Source organism: Eulemur rufifrons, chromosome 16, assembly GCF_041146395.1.
Source record: "Eulemur rufifrons isolate Redbay chromosome 16, OSU_ERuf_1, whole genome shotgun sequence".
Taxonomy (NCBI): domain Eukaryota; kingdom Metazoa; phylum Chordata; class Mammalia; order Primates; family Lemuridae; genus Eulemur; species Eulemur rufifrons.
Window position 1 is genome coordinate 30,826,693 of NC_090998.1, and position 19,623 is coordinate 30,846,315.

General features: G+C 36.7%; 1 protein-coding gene across 1 annotated transcript in view; it reads right to left on the reverse strand.

Moving 5' to 3' along the window:
- SLC2A13 (solute carrier family 2 member 13) overlaps positions 1–19,623 on the reverse strand; it is a 336,502-nt gene that overhangs the window by 46,183 nt on the left and 270,696 nt on the right. Inside the window, exon 7 of the mRNA XM_069490901.1 lies at positions 7,884–8,009. Within this exon, the coding sequence (XP_069347002.1) occupies positions 7,884–8,009 (126 nt within the window). The remainder of the gene's footprint in view (positions 1–7,883; positions 8,010–19,623) is intronic.

Sequence of the window (19,623 nt, forward strand, 5' to 3'; positions counted from 1 at the left end):
AAAATCAAATTAAAATTCCAAAATAAGGCTCTTTGATAATCTGATCTAACCTCAGATTTCCCATATCAGCTCCAGCCTGCATTTTCCTTTCTCTTGTTCCCATTGTTCCCTCAGCTCCTTTTGTGACAAATTCCAAGCTCCCTAGACTTCATCTCTGCTGTACAATATTTTCTGTTGCTTAACTGCACCAATATTTGATGAACCAAGATTCACCATTGTTATATTCACCAAGCACATATAATTCAAGCCTTGGCTTTTATCATTATTATAAAAGTCTTACAGTCTTCTTTAATCTTCTTTAGCATGAAATAACTCAAGACTACTTTTCAAAGAGGTGTGAACTGAAGAAAAAATTTAAAAATGGAAAAGGAACAGGGGATGACTAGAAATGTAAGGTTTTAACCAAAAGTGAAAGGTAGTTAAATATATTATGAATATTACTACTTGGATAAAACTGTTAAAAAGTGTTTATTGTTATAATTAAATGTCAACTAAGAAATAGGATAAATTAATATGGGGGAAGATAAATGATTCAGAAATGTTTTTGTTTTCTGATTGGTAGATTTCATAACATAAATAGTATCAGAATATAGACAGTCACCAAATCCAAGGGAGTCTAAGTTTCTGGACTTGAAAAAGTAATAGCCCAGAGGCACGTGATCTCTGAAATTATGGATAGATGAAAGTTAGAAACACATAATATACAGCTACAGATCTTAAAGGGAATAATAGTATAGCATAGTGCCTTCTATTTGAGCAGAAATAAGAAGAAAAGCATAATTTAAAAAGTAAAATGGATTAATATATTCTATATTAGACAATCTGCTTCTGTTTAATTTATGCTGGCAAAAATTAATTTTGAGCTATATTGTTATTAATTTAGGAGCATGGGTAGAGGTTTTTTCTATCCTTTATATGAGTAACTGATAAAAAATATATCAATCCTGTACATGAAAATCTTAAGACACTGATATATTAATAGTTTGTTAATGATAAAATAAATTTCATTTTCTAAACGCAACACTGATATCTCTTTGAAAACTTTTTTAAAAAAGAAGTTATAAGGGGGAAATCCCTCTGTTTTTGCTATTTGGCATGGTTTTGTAATATACTTGGTCTTATGCTATCACGATACATACATTGCTTTCCTGGCATACCAGTGAATATTTTGAGGAAATGTGCTGAATAGTTCCTTCAGTGATTTTTAGCCAGGATTTAAAAAAAAAATTTTTATTTAAAAAATTATTTTTATTATTATTTTTAGAGATGAGGTCTCACTATGTTACCCAGGCTGGCCTCAAACTCCTGGGCTCAAGTGATCTTCTGCCTCAGCCTTCTGAGTAGCTGGGACTACAGGAATGTGCCACCTCGCTTGGCTTCTTCCAGTAATTTTAACAAAGTATTTTTTCATGTAGTACAGCTATTAGCAATATGTAGTATGCAGTAACACACTTGAAGTACATGGTTAAGTTTTATTTTTAAAACTGTTCTTAGTGTTTTAATTAGTACCAGGTAAACATTAACATTGTGTATTAATTAAAATTACATTACTTTCCCTTTTTCTTTTACAGGTTTCCTTTCCTGGAAATAAGTATGGATGTAGAAGATATAACTAAAATGAAGTGACTGGAACCCCATATTCATTTGGAACTGTGATAATTTCAAACCCTTACATTTTTATTTTTTTCATTGGTTTGTTTTGAGATGGAGTCTCACTCTGTTGCCTGGACTAGAGTGCAGTGGCGTCAGCCTAGCTCACTGCAACCTCAAACTCCTGGGCTCAAGCAATCCTCCCGCCTCAGCCTCCTGAGTAGCTGGGACTACAGGTACGTGTCACCACACCTGGCTAATTTTTCTTATTTTTTGTAGAGAGAGGGTCTCACTATGTTGCCCAGGCTGATCTTGAACTCCTGGGCTCAAGAGATCCTCCCTCCTCTGCCTCCCAAAGTGCTAGGATTACAGGCGTGAGCCACTGTGCTTCGCCCATTTTTACAATTTTTGATTGAATGCCTGATGTGTACAAAACACCAAGGGTTTAAAAATAGTGCATGATATAGATATTAGCATTTATGATCCAGAAGAGAATATACATCCAAACACAGATTACTATTATATAAAACAGCATAATTATTATATAAGTTATATAAGTGTCATTTGTGTTTGGGGTTTTGGGTGATCCTAGTAAATCAGCTTCCCCAGGGGCAATTTTTCTCCTTAGGTCTGATTCATATCAAAAATAAGTCTTAGAAACAGTCTGATGCTCAAGCAGTTTTTTCTGGCAGCGCTCTCACAAGACAGATAGTGGGAGCAGGCCGGTGGCACGGGGCAGATTCAGTCAGAGGTCAGAGGACTGCCTGCCCAGGAGGGTATCCAACGAGAGGCCATTCTCAGAGTTTTGGGGATTCTCCCCCTTTCCTGTACCTATACTCAGTCCGCATCAGTTACCAGGGGTTTCTTTCATAGGGGAGGCTAAACTGTTCTTCTAAATATAAACCTTGTGTAAAGATTTAGGAGAGCTGAATCTATGCTAAGGTGGCCTTATTTTCTGGAAATACGTGGGCAGGGGTTAGAAATCTCAGGTTACCTCATGTGGCTAAGTGACACATAGTGTCAGCCCTGTGAGATGCTTATGTTGGCCTTATAGGTATCATTAATCTTGAAGCCATGATATGTCTCTTACAGTCTGCCACAACAGGGAAGTGCGAGAGGACAGCAGGAGATGGAATAAGCATTGTTTTCTGGGGTTCAACAGAGAGACTGCAAAGAAAAAGGGACATGTGATCTTAGTAAAAAATGACAGAATTCAGGCAGAGATCAAAAAGAGGAGTAGGGGGTACATTCTAGGCAGAAGGCACAGCGTGAGGAAAGATGTAGAGGCAAGAAATCATAATAGATATCAGGGCGCTAGCAAGGGGTTTAGAGTGACTAGAATTCTGCGTGGGAGAGTGATGAAACGCTGGGAAAACAGGCTGGGTGTTGTATCAGAGTGCTGCTTTGAGAAAAATATCTCTGCTGAATGAATACGATAAACAATGAGTTGCCAAATAGGGAATCTATGTAGCTATTTTAGTGTTTTTAATTACAGAGCTAAAATGTATTATAGGAAACAAATACTGAATCAGCACATTAAGAAAGCAATTAGCAATTGCAATACTATTTTAAATAGTCAAGAGGTTTGAAGTTCCAGAATAGATTATTTACAGTTTTGTGTATATGGAGAGCCAGGAGGTATGGAGGTAAATGGATGAATGGATGCAGATATATAAATAAAAAGTATACTAATGCATTTATTTATCTATTAGGAAGTGCTTATTCTAATATAGAGAGCATGTGATTGACAAATCTAAGAAAAAAAGAAAAATTAGTACAGAGTGGTTTGGCATAGGTCATTACATTTTTACAATTAATCTTAGAATATGCTCTTATTTATTCTTCATAACAACCACATTGTTCAACATAGCAATTATATTATTCCCATGATACAGATATAGAATGAAGCAGGCTGTCCTAGTGCCACTTATGAGCCCAAATTTCAAACTATCTGAATCTAAAATGTGCATCTTTCTATGACTCAGTTCTTGGTCCCCTAAAAGAGGTAGACTTATTGGCCATTTGACTTTGAGGAAGATCATTCAGAACCTCTAAGCATCATTGTCTTCATCAGTAAAATGGGCAATAGAAATCACACTTATTTCACAGAGGCTCTGAGTTGGTTTTGGAAAGTTATATTTTTGGAAAATGGAAAACTGTCCATTTTGCCTGTTTTCAAATGCACTGGAGAACATTATTCACAGTATTCTCTTACAATTTTAAAAATCTTTACTATCGTTATATTCCTTTTATTTAATTCTAAATACTGTTTGTGCCTTTTCTCTCTTCTTGACAATTACTGCCAGAGGTTTCTACATTTTTATTGGTCCTCCCTAAGAACCAACTTTTGTTTTTTGATCTTCTCTAGTACTTCTTTGCTTTGCATTCCTCCCCCCCACCTTTATCTTTTAAATTTCCATCCTCTACTCATGCTACAGGCTTACTCTCTGTTCTGTTTCTAAACTTTATGATTTCTCCTTAACCCATTAATTAATTTACAGTTGTTCTTTGTGTGTTATTTTTAGTTTCCAAATTAAACTAGAAGGGGTGATAAGTATCTGTTTTTTGCAGTTTGTATTGCATTTTGGTTAGAGAACATGTCCTGCATGATATTATTTGGATTTACTTAGAATTTACAGAAATATATACATATATCTACACAAATTTATTGAAATTCTTTGTGCTTGAACACAGCAAATTTTCACAAGTGTTGTGTGTGCTTCAAAAGAATGAAATTTTCTATTCATTATTTAACTCATAACAAGCTTATAAATTTTCCAAATTCTCTAATCTCTATTTTTTTGTCTTCTTATCTTGGCACTTATCTAATTTTTTCATTCCTTTTACTTCTAATCTTTCTATCATTGACTCTTATAAACAGCATACAACTGTATTAAAAAATTCAACATGAGAATCTTTCTTTTTGATATGTTTAATTGGTTTGTTTTCTAAGGTGATAACAATTACATTTAGATTTAATTTTGTGGGGTTTTTTTGTGTGTGTGATTTCTCTTAAGCATAGTATTCTGTTATTTCCTCCTACTCTGCCTTTATTATTTTGATTCTCTTGTTTCTCCTGTAATAGTTCACATTTTTAAGAGATTACACTTACGTTTTTAACATCTATCTTTAACAAATTGAAAATCTAGTTATAATTTTTTTCTTCCGAAAACAAAAACAAAAACAACTCCCCACTCCCAAGAAAACCAATAAAAAAATCTTTAGAGGGCTTTTGTTCTAAAAGTTCCTATACCACATTCTATATTGTTTATCTAGAACATCAGCTTCCCAAGTTTAATTTTTTTGCAAAATTTGCTAAATTCTAACATATATGTTGTGCATATATATCCACACCTATATTGCACAAATCATAAGTGTACAGCTTTTAGTATGATTGTAAAAAATTATATTTTTCCTGTTTTCCTTTAAGCATATTAAAGTCTCTTTCAAAAAAATTTTTTTTTATAATGAAGATTCTTTAGGTATTCATTTGTCCATCTGTCATACCTGGTGGCTTTCTGACCTTCATTAAGTGGTATAGTTTGTACTTTTTGACTGCCTCTTGTATTTACTAAGAGTTGCTTTCCCCAGAAGTCTCATGTGTACTAGGTTCTGACAACTGCACGTCTATTCCTCATGTGGCTCCATGGATGTCTCCAGTTTAGGACCTACTTTTAATTTTTTTAGTGTTCATGTTTCTCAATGCATGGTTCCTACTTCGGAAAGGCAGCGTGAAATGAAAACATACACTCCCCACAGTGAAGGCTCTCAGTTTTGCTTTCTACTGGAGGTCCCAAGTGAGCAGCAGAGAAGTAGGTAGTTTGCCCAGATCAGCCTTTTGAGGTAGAGTTTTTCTTGTCCCTATTTTAGAGTCTGGATGGTTCTTTGTAGGTCCCGAGGCAAGACCTGGAGCTTTATCTTCCTCAGTACTTAAAAGCCCCGACCTCTCAGCCTTGAGGCCTGCATTCTCTCCTGACATTCCGATGTGGGCTCACCACTCTTGCTCTCGTTTGTGGCACTTGGGGGTTTTGCTCAAGTTCAGCTGTGTATTAAACCTGCGTTTGTTGTGTGTGGGAGGCATGTTGGAGGTGTGGGGACAGCCAGTAATGAGCAAGAGGAGGTTTTCCTGCATCAGCTCAGTCTCCTACATTTTCTAGAAGTCTACTAAATGATTTTTAAGAAGATTTTTCATTCAAATTTAACTACAGAGATATAGAAAAGCACGCTGATGGACTTTTAAAGTTTTGTTTCCAACTAATCATTATAGTTGATTATATAGACAAATGGTTTTAATTATACTGACAATTCAGTTTATCAAAATTATCATACCATTTCCATCAGAAATGCTGTTGCTTTTCTACCTGACATCTTTTTAGGAAACAGCTACAGTTAGAGATCAGGATATATGACTATGAATTGCCTCAATATTTGACCTTGAAATATCTATAAATAGTTTATCTCAGATGTGAATCGAGGATAATAGATTTTGCCCTGAGAGTTCCATTCTAGGTAATTGTATAAAATCTACCAACAAAAATATACTGAATGCTATCTTACCTACAACAGAAAATCTGTTCTAGGAATTTTTTCATGGTGAACATGAATTGCTTTTTTTGCTCTCTTTTTAGCAAAGACTGAGGTGACCAATAGCAATGGCCAAACCAGAAGGAGAGCGGTCACTCCACACAGGGCAGAGTAAGAACACATGGGTGTTTTTTGTTTCTTTTTTGTAAAGAGTTTGAGACTATTCTAAGAATATTCTATGAACATCAAAGTTCTTTGTGGTTTTTTTTAGTTATTTTTATTTTTTTCTACTTAGGTATTACCTGTGCCTCACTTTTCTCTAATAGTATGTGCAGTCGAGGGATGATGGTGTAAAAATATAAATAAAATGTAAGAATAAGTTGTTAATCTTTTTGAAATAAAGAAATTAATAAGCATTTCCACCAAAAAGTTGTACAATTTGTTATTCATAAAAAGAACAAAACTCCTGTTTTGAGGTCTCTGACCAGTAACCCTTCTAAACTGAGGGTAAGAGAAGCATCTAATTTTAGTGCCCCCTTACTGTTAGTAGAGATTTCCAATAAGTTTATAAATTAATTCTGTGAAATACAGAAAATTACATATGTTTACTAGTTTAACAGATTTCATAATATGCTCATCATTTTAGACTAGTAACTTTCAGTTTCTTTTTCCTACTGGAAAAAAACAAAACCCTAAGGGTTTAAAGCTGTGAACCAGTACATCTAGAAATATTTAATGAATTAACTCACTAATCAAGTTCGGCAGATGAAAATTATACACTCGGCATTTTTAAAACAAACTCTGTTAAGTGTTCATTTTAAATACTAATCGCATTTCTTTTATATACTTCTTTGTAATTAGTGCATTTAAAATGTGGTCTGGGATTTTACTCAACTAACACATAATTTTCTTCTAGTCCTTTGGAGTAATTCTCTAATAAAATGATTAATGAGAACAGCATAATGATTAATACTAATACATTACACTTTATAGCTCCTAGGAGATATAAGTACTTTATTGCAAATTTCATTGCCTCAGTACTATGAGGTTGACAGGATAGGAGTGTGCGGATTTTATGGGAATTTAAAACACAAAAGAAGTTAAAACCATGTCAAATAACATTTACACATTTTATGTGTCCATGGATATGACCATTCAGTTCATAAATGTGGAGAGTATTTATTCTATACAAATATTTCATTTGCATGTATACTAGAAGCCAATGTGTTTTACCAAAAAGACAAAGGTTTACAGCCTCCCAAACTGATTCCAAGCCAGTGATTACCAACTTTTATTCTTATTTTGCTTAATTTTACTGAACCCTGGAAAAGGACTCTAGGAAAGAAGTAGTTCCACAAAAGAATTTAATGTGATACTAATTAATTTTGACTTTACAATTTTCTGTCTTTCACTGAAGGTTGGAAGTTTGGAAACACAGCATAACCAATACACAGTGGGAGAAACTGCCTTGGCAGTATTTAGGACATCTGCCTAAAACTAAAGATCCAGGCTCCTGTAGCTTATTTGGCAGAGTTGGGTCTGAAATCTGGATCTCCAAAAGTCTAGGCCTGAGTGCTTTCTACTCCGAGTCTGTGACACACACATGGCAATACTTTGCACTCAACATCACCAGTATATGCTGCAAAGTAAAGTGTTACGAAGGCCAGTTTAAAAGTACCACTGTAAGTGCAGATACTCTGAAAACTTAAACATGAGCCTCATTTTGAAATTTTATTGTATGTTCTTATGGTAAGTAACGAGTGACTTACCTTCCCCATGCTGCCTCATTGGTAGATGCTTTATTAACTGGAATACAGGAGGAGTCAATGACAGTTGATTTGTTCATCTTGTAGCAGAAACCACAGTCTGGATCCAACATGCATTCATTACAGTAACTGAAAAACAAAAAGAGTTACGGTCATGTTGGCAGAGACAACCGGTGCTTACCGTGTACTGGATTCCAATGCTTCCCTGAATTTTCCACTCTCTTTTGCAGTAAGCTTGGGGCCTTGGGAGTCATTTTGGCCAAGGCTCGTATCATGTGTCCAGCCAGGTGAGAGGTGGCTGATCTCTTCAATCTCTCCCTTTCTTGGCTACAGCACTTTTGGAAGCCACTTTGAGATGGAGGAGGCTTGGATCTGAGAGACTGGATGTGGAAGGTTCCCAGTCAACCTGGAGCAAACAGACCTTTACTTTCCTAAACAACTGAGATTTGTTACCAACCTGCAGACTGGCTCATCTTGATCCAGGCCTGACTGGTTCCAAATTGTATCAAAGCATTTATTTCTCTTAATTGTCTCCCTCATGTACCATCTATTAAAAATTGGAAAGTTTTTTTTTTCTAATATATATCCTGAAATAGAAAATTCAAACAATGAAATAATTATGTTTGGAGAATAAAGTTAAACAAAAATACTACCACCCAAATATGGCTATTGTTAACATCTTGGTGGACATCTGTATTTTTAACAAATATACAGAGTATCAATTAAAATTACAGGCTGGATCAAAAAGCCATAATCAATGAATCGTGGCTCACTTGATAGTGGTTTCCTGACTACAGGAAAATTGTAGAGGCAAAAACCTTTAGAGAGCAGGGTTTGCCATCCAAAGCCTACAGTGTGCTTATAGCATGAGTTTTCTCCCTGTTCCACAGCCATTTGCTGGACAAGTCTGGAGCACCTCAGATATGGCAGGTACATGCAAGGCACTGGCGACACTAAAGATGAATAAGCCCAGTCTCTGCTCCTTGGTAGATAAAAGGCAAGAATGAGAAACAGATGTACAAGTAAATAATGGCAATAAAATGGAAAGTAGGTATGAACTACCCAAATGACAGAGGCCTATATTCATATTGACCATAAGAGCTGGGAATAATTTTAGAGGGGGTATTTGAACTAAATCATAAAAGAAATTTGCCATGCAAAGAGGCAGAGAGAAGGGCATTTCAGAGAGCTGCTTATTTTATTATTACATATCAGTCAGCACAGACTTATTAAATATCTACTGTGTTCAAGTAATTACACCATGGGTTATGGGAGGAGAAACAGGTCATCTGAAAAAGACATCTGAAAGACAGACAAGTTGTCTGAAAAGAATATGAAGGACAGTATTTCTTAATCCTCAAAATCGAAATGTCTCTGATTCATTTAACTGTGAAAACACTGGCACTGTTTAAAAATTAGATTTGTTATCATTTCAGCCTCCTCCTATAAACTGTTCTTTTGGTAAACAGTCATATATATTTTTGAATGAGACTTCAGCCGTAGACAAAAAGTGAAAGAGAGGCCTTTCAAAACCTACTGAAAGGTCAAAATACTTAAGAGAGGTGATTCAGCAATATAAATAAAAAATGGTCCACACCTGTGATAAGTGCACACTAAAACAAATGAGGACATTAGAACTAAGTACACGGAGCTTCTGGCTTTGAGAACCAGACTAAGCTAATTTTAAAAGAAAGGTCATTTCTACTAGGAGAGAGAGAGAGAGAGAGAGAGAGAGAAGGAGGTTCTGTCAATATGAGGTTACATTTAACCACCCTAATTGTTCCATTGGCCTTAAATGATACTCATTTGGGAAAGTTCAACTCACTCATTTACAGATAAATAGTTCTCTACTTTGTTTCTGAAAATATGTAGTTCCTATAAATAGTCCAAAAAGCAAAATAATAAAGGCTAAAAGTTACTGAGAACTCACTGTGAAGTTTTCCCCTTTCTTTAGCCTCTTCCTTATCCAGCTTGTTGAGCACACGCCATCATTTCAATATCCTAAATTTCCCTCCTCCTCTATCATTCCATCCCACCAATCTGGCAAAAATCCTAGCTCTATATGAATGCAAACATTTGCCTTTTCTGTGCCTTCACGCACATAGCTAAATGGAGCTGCAGGAATCACACTATAGGGAAGATCAGTAGTTCTTTTATAATTCATAATCCCCAGCCTCAGATAGACTCTCAACAAGCCTGAAATTTTCAGTATCCTTTAGTTAACTGTACACAGGACTATTTCAACTACTTACATGAAAACTATCTCAATTTTTCTTCACTTTCTTCAAATCTCCAATGATCCATTTTCTTGTACTTTCTGCAAATGACTACAACTCTTTAAAAGTAGAAAGAGAAACCACAGAGAAAATAGAAGGCACGGAGAGGATCTTTATTATCTCCTCAACAGGAAACACATAACTGTCAATCCAATTCTCCTACCCCCCAGTTACAAAAAGAAGCTGTTCTTACCTAAGGGCAACTTCTCTGTATGGACTTTCTTTCCATTCCACCTCAGACCCCTTTATTTTTTTTTATGTTTATTCTGATAATTTTTATTCAAATGTAGACTAAAAGGTTTATAATTAACATCTCAGTCTTACATCTTTTTTTTTTCAGTTTTTTTAATTCTTATTTCAGCATATTGTGGGGGTATAAAAGTTTAGGTTACGTATATTGCCCTCCCCCCCCCCCCCCCCCCCCCCCCGCGTCAGAGTTTCAAACGTGTCCATCCCCCAGACAGTGCGCATCACACTCATTATGTAGGTATACACCCGTCCCCTCCCCCACTCACATCTGCCCGACACCTGATCAATGTTATTCCTAAATGTGCTCTTAGGTGATGATCAGTGAAACCAATTTGATGGTGAGTATATGTGGTGCTTATTTTTCCATTCTTGGGATACTTCACTTAGTAGAGTGGGTTCCAACTCTCTCCAGGAAAATACAAGAGGTGCTATATCACCATTGTTTCTTATAGCTGAGTAATCCTCCGTGGTAGACCCACACCATTCACCTCTCACAAAAATCAAATCACGGTGGATAACATATTAAAACCTTAGGAGTGAAACTATTAGAATTCTAGAAGAAAATGTGGGAAAGACTCTTATAGACACCTCAGACCCTTTTAATGCATGCCCCTTCTTTCTCTTATACACTCAGTGTCTTCAGGTGAAAGTTTAAGTTACCGGTTGGAGACCTTTCTTCTTTCTTGACATAGGCATTTAACACTATAAATTTCTCTCTACGCCCTGCTTTAGCTGCATCCCACCTTTGTTATATTGTGTCTTCACTTTTATTCATCTCAAAGCATTTTCTAATTTTTCTTGTTTCTTGTTTACTCTATTAGCTCTTTAGGAGTGTGTTAATTTTCACATATTTGTGAACTTCTCAAGTTTATTTCTGTCAGTAATTTCTAATTTTACTCCACTCTGATTAAGAAATATACTTTGTTGATTTCAGTCCTTTTAAATTTAGTGAGGCTGGTCTTATGACCTAGCATATGGTCTTTCCTGGAGAATATTCCTTGTAACTTGAAAAGATGTGTATTCTGTTGTCATTGGGTGGAATGTTCTATAGACTGATTATTAATCAAGAAGGTTTTAGTTAATATGCTAATCTTAAGGCACCTTAGGTCCCCTGGTTTCTAACAGTCTTCACCTTTGCTTAACTTCATCCATATCCTGGAAATTGTCATCACCTATGACAAGGGTCAGCAAGCTACATAAAGCCTTTGAAAAAAATCTGGCCTCCCATTTGTTTTTGTGAATAAGGTTTTACTATAACATGGTCATTCCTATTTATTTACTTATTGTCTATGACTGCCGTCATGCTTTTCAAGGGCAGAGCTGAAAAGTTGTAACAGAGACCATATGGCCTGCAAAGATGAAAATATTTACTATCTGGCCTTTTACAGAAAAAGTTTGCTAATCCCTTATCTAGAAGACATATACAGCTCTCACATGCAGATATTTCACTCAGGTCCTTTAAGCTCCCTCATTTCCTTATTCTGAGAACAACTACCCGTCTCCCTCAAAGAAACCTTCACTCCTTTCATTCTGATCTTTCACTCACTTCATGGCTCTGCTTCTTCTCTGTGGAACCTTCATGGTGAATCCCTTTAACCACTCTCACCAGATCCTCAATGTCTTCATATTTAGGTTCTTCTATTGCAACCATCCTACAAACTTCATGTTTAGCTCTTTCCAACCACCCTTCTTTCTTTCTACACATAGGCTATTCTGTAGTGGTGGAGAAATAACACAACCAGGCATGTTGATAACAATATACATTCACAGTATTCAACTTTGGCTGGATACTCACCGATTCAAGGAAATTTTTCTCTGTCCCTAATAGGTAACATTCTTCACTTTTACACTTGATATCCCAAACACCACAACTGTCCTCAAATCCCAATCCTTATTCCTCCATAAATCTCTTAGAAGATGGCTTTGTCTTTGTCAGGGCTCAGAACATGATACGCCAAATATGGCACCTTGGATATGACACTCTGAGCTTCTCCCTGCATTCACCTCTGAAGCCTGGTCATCCAAGTTTCTGACCTACTTCTTCTGAAAGCAGGTCATGACCCCCATTCCAGATCAGTCCTTCCCTATACCCAGAGGTCAAGAAGAATGTGGACAAACAGGCCTTGCTGAGTTCCCCTCAGTTTATTACCATTAGAACATACCCTTTTGTCCTCCAGTCAAACTCCTGCAAAACTGCCCATAAAAACACAGTTTTCCCTGGGTCTTTGGGTCTTCATTTCTGAAGGCTCCTGTGTCACATAAAACTTTGGTTCAATAAATTTGTTATGCTTTTCTCTGTCTTTTGTTATAGGTATCCATTATGACTCTTGAGATGAGTAAGGGAAAGATATTACCTTTTCTACCTTATATATTACTCTTTATGGCAAAAAATGAAGAACTAGGCATGAACTATTCTCAGCTTCAAACTAAGGCATGAACAAATATGGCTACAGTCGTTATCTATTCTCACCACTTTTCTTTCAGGCTCTGAAAAAGAGGTGTTCAAGATCATCCCTGGATCAAAGCTGTTAATCTCACTTCTCTGGCCATCACCAGGACCAAGACCAAGTCCCCATTAGTTATTTTCTTCTCTTTATACTTTGAAACCTCTTCCAGAACATACTCCATAGTTTATGTGCAGGCTAAAGCTTTTCCTATATTAAAAAAGCATGAAAAATTGTCCTTTCTGCTACTCCATAGTGCCTCTCCACACCAGTTCACAGGTTCACTGACTGAAAGGGGCCAAGTATTAGAAAGTGTTTGATTTCCCTGCCGCCCCAGGGAGCAGGCCACTGTGTGGGAGGTGATATTGTGCTTATCTGGACTAAGCCCTTATCTGGACTTAGAGCCTCTCAGGCTTCTGGAGTTATGATAAGATTTCCTATCACTCTCTCACCCTTGACCTGGAATTTTTTTTCATCATATAGACTACATTATGGCAAAATTCTTCCAAATGTAACAACACTCCTAACTTCAACTTCACATTTAGAAGTTAACACAAAACTGTAAAAATCCTGAGAACCATGCTAATTGATCTTTTACAGAGAGCATGTAACTGTGGCTTTAACAACAGCATTTAAAAAGAGAACTTCTAGAAGTGCCTATTTTTCACTCATGATTTGCTCTTTAAGCCTTCTTTGGACATGACCTGAATTTATGTGAAATTTCCTTAATATAAAAACTGAGAATTTAAAAACATTGGCACAAAATCAATGTTCATAAGAATATTCTAGGCATACCTTAAAACTTTTTTTTCTATTGGTGAAAAACAGACATTAGGCCTCTTTGTCCCTTTTCACAATGTGACCTGGGCTAAATTTTAGACTTTGCATTCTCCTTCCCAACAGCACAAAATCTCTAAGAACCCACCCAGTCTCAAGAGTCTACATGAAAGAAAAAGACAGAAATACATAGGATCTCACCCTAAAGTCACACAAACTTTAACAATGTAAAAACATGCTTTCATTTGGGGAGATCAGACAACAGCCAATGATGCTACTCTACTGTGGCAAGCAACTGCTGGGAGAACTGAATGCAGAGTACACTGGAAACTCTAACAGAAGACTGGAAAGTATGTAATCCAGACAATAATTGCAATTAGAACCAAATGGTTCTTTTCTTGCTAGTTGCAAAGAAGGAAGATTTAACTTTTCAATTTCTGACCTTTTCTTTTTAGAAAGGGGGAAAAGTAAGTATTCACATATTTAGAACAAAACGGATTCTAAAACCTTACAAATGTTTCCACTTGAAGTAAAAAAGAGCAGAATAAAAGGCAGCTTAGTGTCTACGGGAGAGAAGGAATGGCCTATTTTATTCAATCATTTACCTGTTTCACGTGGCATCTGGGGTATTAACCAAAGGTGCCCTCTTCTCTCTCCTTAGAAAACCTTTAAAAAATTGATTTGGGTTAATTTATAACATTTTTAGTTTCTACTCTCTACAGTCGGGTGTGAACTCAGCCTTCTAGAAAACGGTCCATTTGTTTTTAAGTATGTCTCATTAAACTCAATGAGATGGAGAATTAAGAACACTGGTCTTAAAATGCCTGTCTCTGGTATGCCCTAAATTTCATAAAATCAGTGACAGCTAACACAGGTATAGGATGATCTGTTGCCACACGTCCACTGTCACTCTTTGCGGTAACTGTGCCCATTCACTCATTCTTTACGCATGAATTTAACCCCCTACTTCCTGCAATAATGTCACTGTTGCCCCTAAGAGCTATCCCGAACCTTCCATACTCTGTACTGTCTCCTTCCTCACTGCCCACACTACCTTCACTTGCTAATTTGGAATCCAGTTTACAGAGAGCTCTGCCCCTGTTAGGGGGGACTCCGTGCCTTACCTGGAGCCTGCTGAAGGACAGATTTCTATGGCAGTGCCCCCAGAACACCAACCTTTCTTCCCTGCCAGAGTGTGGATGTCAGGCGATTCCCTTCTCCCTATTAATTGTTTAAGTAGGGAACTCATGAGAATAAGAATGAAAAGAAAAATTCTTAGATACTTGAGTAAATGGGTGGAAATTAATTTAAAAAGCTGGGGGCCTATTGGTACTAATTTCGTGAAGCAAATAGTGACTCACTGCTCCATTAATGCTGCTCTCCCAAACATTACCAGTGATCTTCTCATCCTTAACTCTGAGCACTTTTCTGTCCTAATCTTAATTTATCATTCTATGATATGATTTTCTAAAATTTTTCCCTCTTTCCTAAAATGTCCTCATTCCTTGTATGGCTTGACACTATTCCCTTTATGTGTCTCCTGCCTCTGGACTGCTGCATCTTAGTCTTTTCCTTCTGCTTCAGTTCTGTTCTAGGCAATCTACTTTCATTACTTTAATGCGAAACATCAACCTCATATATAACCAATACCCTGAGACTCCATGACCTGTTTCTCTATTTCGTTTCTCTTCCTTAAGTGCCAGACCCGTATTTCCAACTGCCCAATTACCTGGATGTTTCACAAGCCTCTCAAACTCAACACTCCTAAAGCTCAATCTTTGGCTTTCCTGCCAACCCTTTGTTCCTTTTGTGTCTCCCAAGTGAAAAACCTGAGCAGGATCCTAGAACACTCACATTTAAATAGCTATTAACACCAACTCTATCAATTCCATCGCTAAAGCATGTAGTTCCTCTCCATCCTTACCCTTGCCATCTCGCCTGAACTCTTCTGGTAGTCTTCTAATGAGTCCTCCTGCTCCCAGACTCCTTCCACCCCATCCTCTACACTGCTTTGCATCTAACCTGATCAATTTCTGATTAAATCCTGTAACAGCTTTCCACTGCCTATGGGATGAAAACCAAACTCTTTACTACGTCGTGATCTAGCCCCTGCTGACCTTGTCTGTCTCTTCTTGCTATTTCTCCACAGGTGCTATGGGCTCTAACCAGTCCAAAGATACCACAAGAGTTAGACTATGACATGCTGTTATGTTTTTCTTCCTGTTGTTTTCTCTATTACTTTCCACCTTATCTTTCCTAAACTGCCTTTGTTCAAACTCATATTTGGCCTCACCTCCTCTATGAAACTTCCTGACCCCAGTAGAATTAATGCATCACTATGCTATCACAGGACCACACAAGTCTAGTGTAATTATCACCCATCCCACTGTCCCTCTAAGGGTCTGTGACGTGTTTGCTTTCCCTTACTGCACTGTGACCTTCTCAGGACAGACATTTTTGTCTTTACATCTTTTATTCCTAGTGATTTCCATGATGCCTGATACCTAAGTGCTTAATAAGTACTTGTTCACTAAAGAGATGAAAGTCACTGATAGCAGATTTGGTAGTTCTCTCTGTAGTTCCATGGGAGAAGTTACACTTCATTCCCCATCTCAGTCTATGAAGATAACAAGACTGAAGCTTGAATTGAGCTGTGAATTATTCCTTACAATTCATAACCCTCAGATCAAATCCATACATAACTGTCTAGAACTCTCTTAAACAGTCATATGTATTTCTCATCATTTCTCCTTAGGAGTTGAAGCTAAGAATCAATTGATTCCTGAGTTAAAGGCAAATAATTTTACAGCAATGTTTAAAAGCAGTCAGGCTCCTGCTCTGATTGAGAAACTGGCTCTGGCACTATTAAATGGGGCAAATGTAGCCTAGTGGTTAGAATGGGGTTTTTGTTAGTTAACATTTATTGGTACCTTAGGCGCTAATTCCTAGTAACAGATTATCTAAATCTTTTTAATGAATTCTTGGGTTGATTCTTCCATTTTATCTCCAGAAAGTACACCAAATGAACTGTCTAACAAATAGGGAAGAAGAAAGCTCTATCTGCCAAGCCTGTCAACTCCAATGGGGTTAAGTGTTCTTCTATTATGCTAAATGAATGTTTGATCAACACAGTTAAAACCAAAAACCTCAATTCTAATTTTGCAAATGTAAGATGATGTGTATATGCACGTGTGTTTATATACATACATATGTGTGTATAAAGGCAAATAAATGTGTGCATAATATATACATTTACGTATAACTTTTTCAGTCTTGATAAATTTGAGAGTAAAATCAGATTTGCATACAATTTGGTCAACACATACAACCTAGTGTGCAACATGCTACCTTCAGAGAAAAATACGGTAATTAATCTTCTCTGGTGACAGCATACATTTTCCATTATTGAGGGGACAGAAAAGAAATATTAGAAGAAACATTCAAGAGATTGGAATTTTTAGGTTTGCAAACAGACCGACTAAGTCAATTAGTATTTGCAGACATGAAGGGGATTTTGGAAGTTGATTTTTATCATGAACCTTATTATGGTTATATCAAAGGTTGCCACATGAAGAGACTATACTAAATAATTACATGTTCTCATTTAATCCTTACATTGGCTTTATATTCCCCATTTTACAGATAAGGAACCTGAGATTTAGAGAGATTAAACTATCTGAGCAAGGTCACACAGCTAAAATGTGGCACAGCTGGGATTCAGACCTAAGGATGTGGTCTTCAAATGTCCAGACTTTTATAGGAAGTTTATTTAAAGGAAAATAGACTAAGCAATAAAAAGAAAATAAGCTAAAATTAAAATTAGAAAGAAAATAACAACTAAGGTTTTCACAGCAGTACATAGGATCTTACCCTAAATTCACACAAACTTTAACAATGTAAAAACACGCTTTCATTTGAGGAGATTAGACAATAGCCAATGATGCTACTCTACTGTGGCATGCAACTGCTGGGAGAACTGAATGCAGAGTATACTGGAAACTCTTAACAGATGTTTACTCTCCTTAGCTTTTATTTTGTTGAAATTTAAAGTTATGCTATTGAGATAACTGATTAGCATAGTGAAGATTCTGACACTGTGACACGCTGATAGATTCGGAATCTTCCATTGTCTTGTGTTGACAGCAGATGAGGCACAGGTTACACTGCCCAGTCAAACAGAGGCGAAAGACTGGAAAGCATGTAACCCAGACAATAATTGCAATGAGAACCAAATGGTTCTTTTCTTGCTAGTTGCAAAGAAGGAAGATTTGGTGGAGTAGGCGGCAGCATTCCTGTTTTACAGATGAGGAAACCCAGGCTCAGAGAGCCAAGAGACCTGCTCACGTCTCTAACGAAAGTTCTCTGACTCCTAATTCCCACCTTCCATCATCCCCTGGCAATCACTGATCTACTTTTTGTCTCTATGGGATTTGCCTATTCTAGACATTTCATATAAACAGAATCGTATAATGTGCCACTCTTTTGTTTCTGGCTTTTCTTTACCCAGCATAATGTTTTCAAGGTTCATCCATATTATAGTGTGTATGAACACTTCATTTCTTTTTTATGCCTGTATAATATTCCATTGTAGGCTATACCACATTTTGTGTATCCATTCATCAGATGATGGGACATCTGGGTTATTTCTACCTTTTTTGGCTATTTTGTGTAAATACATGTTTTCAATTCTCTTGGGTATATGCCTAGGAGTAGAGTTGATGGGTCATATGGTAACTCTATATTTAACTTCTTGAAAAACTGACAAACTTGCATTCATGTATACTTTTGATACTTGATCTTTAACCAATGACACTGGTAGAGAAATAGTCAATTCTTCCAAATCAGTAGTAGAAACTGTTAATTGAAGAGTTTTATCATTTTTAATGGGCATCACCAAAGGAGATGTTTTTCAAGATAACAATGCTATTTGTTACTTATAGTAGTGATCCAATTGGCAGAATGAAAATTCTCTTTGGATTTTTGCAGAAAGAATGATAGGGAATACTGGCCCTGAATAAAGCAGCAAATAAACTGTGGAAAACATATATAATGTTCACTAATAGCTACCTGCCCTCCATTTCAAGGTATACAGAGAATTACAAGTCTCTGTCCTCTTGAAGTTAGTAGCCAGCTGACTAGTTACGGCTGCACAACATGAGTAGAACTAATAGTTGGAGGGCAAAGCATTTAACTGCTGGCGCTCAGCTCTCCAGCTTTACCCTCCACCTCTGCGATGAATCCTGAAGTCAGAATTGGCTCATAATATAGCGCAGCCACCATTAGCCTGGGTCTCTGAGACCCAGAGTCTTTTGTTGCTTTAAATCACTAAGATTTCGTTGTTGTTACTGTTGTTATATTATTAATAGTGATGCCTACCCTTCCTGACTGCTATATCAGCTGAACTTATTTCTGTATCACTTTGCTTATGAGCTACAGTATATGATTATTGGCACATGCATTATATTATCAGCATGTTTGTTAACAATCAAAGCACAAACTGATCATTATATTGTTGACGCATATTCTACAAGTAGGTCACCGAGCTTTAGCAACAAGAATAATAAATAAAAATAATGTAAGAGCACAGTTTTGTTTAGGGCTCATTATCACCATTTGAAAGTTCTTTTATGTTAGTGTATTTTATGTATTTATGATTGTATTTGTATTGATGTCCCTAAAAAGCTGGAAAACAGGCATTCCTCCTCCAAATGCAGCTAACTAGTCACATTACTGGATATGAGGCGCCGATTTCTGCACAGTGTTTCTAACAGTAGCTCTTCTACTTATTGGGAACTTTTTGCTATTCCAAGGCATAGGGTAGGGTAGAGAGTCTCTTTGTTAACTTCATTTTAGGATGATAGTGACAACTCTGGAGTCAAAGTTTAACTTCAGCATTGTACTGAGGGACACATGCTTTGATTAGCATTGTACTATTTTAAAATGTAATACTAAAATTATTATAATGAGCAGTTCATAAATACCCTTCCACACACAGAA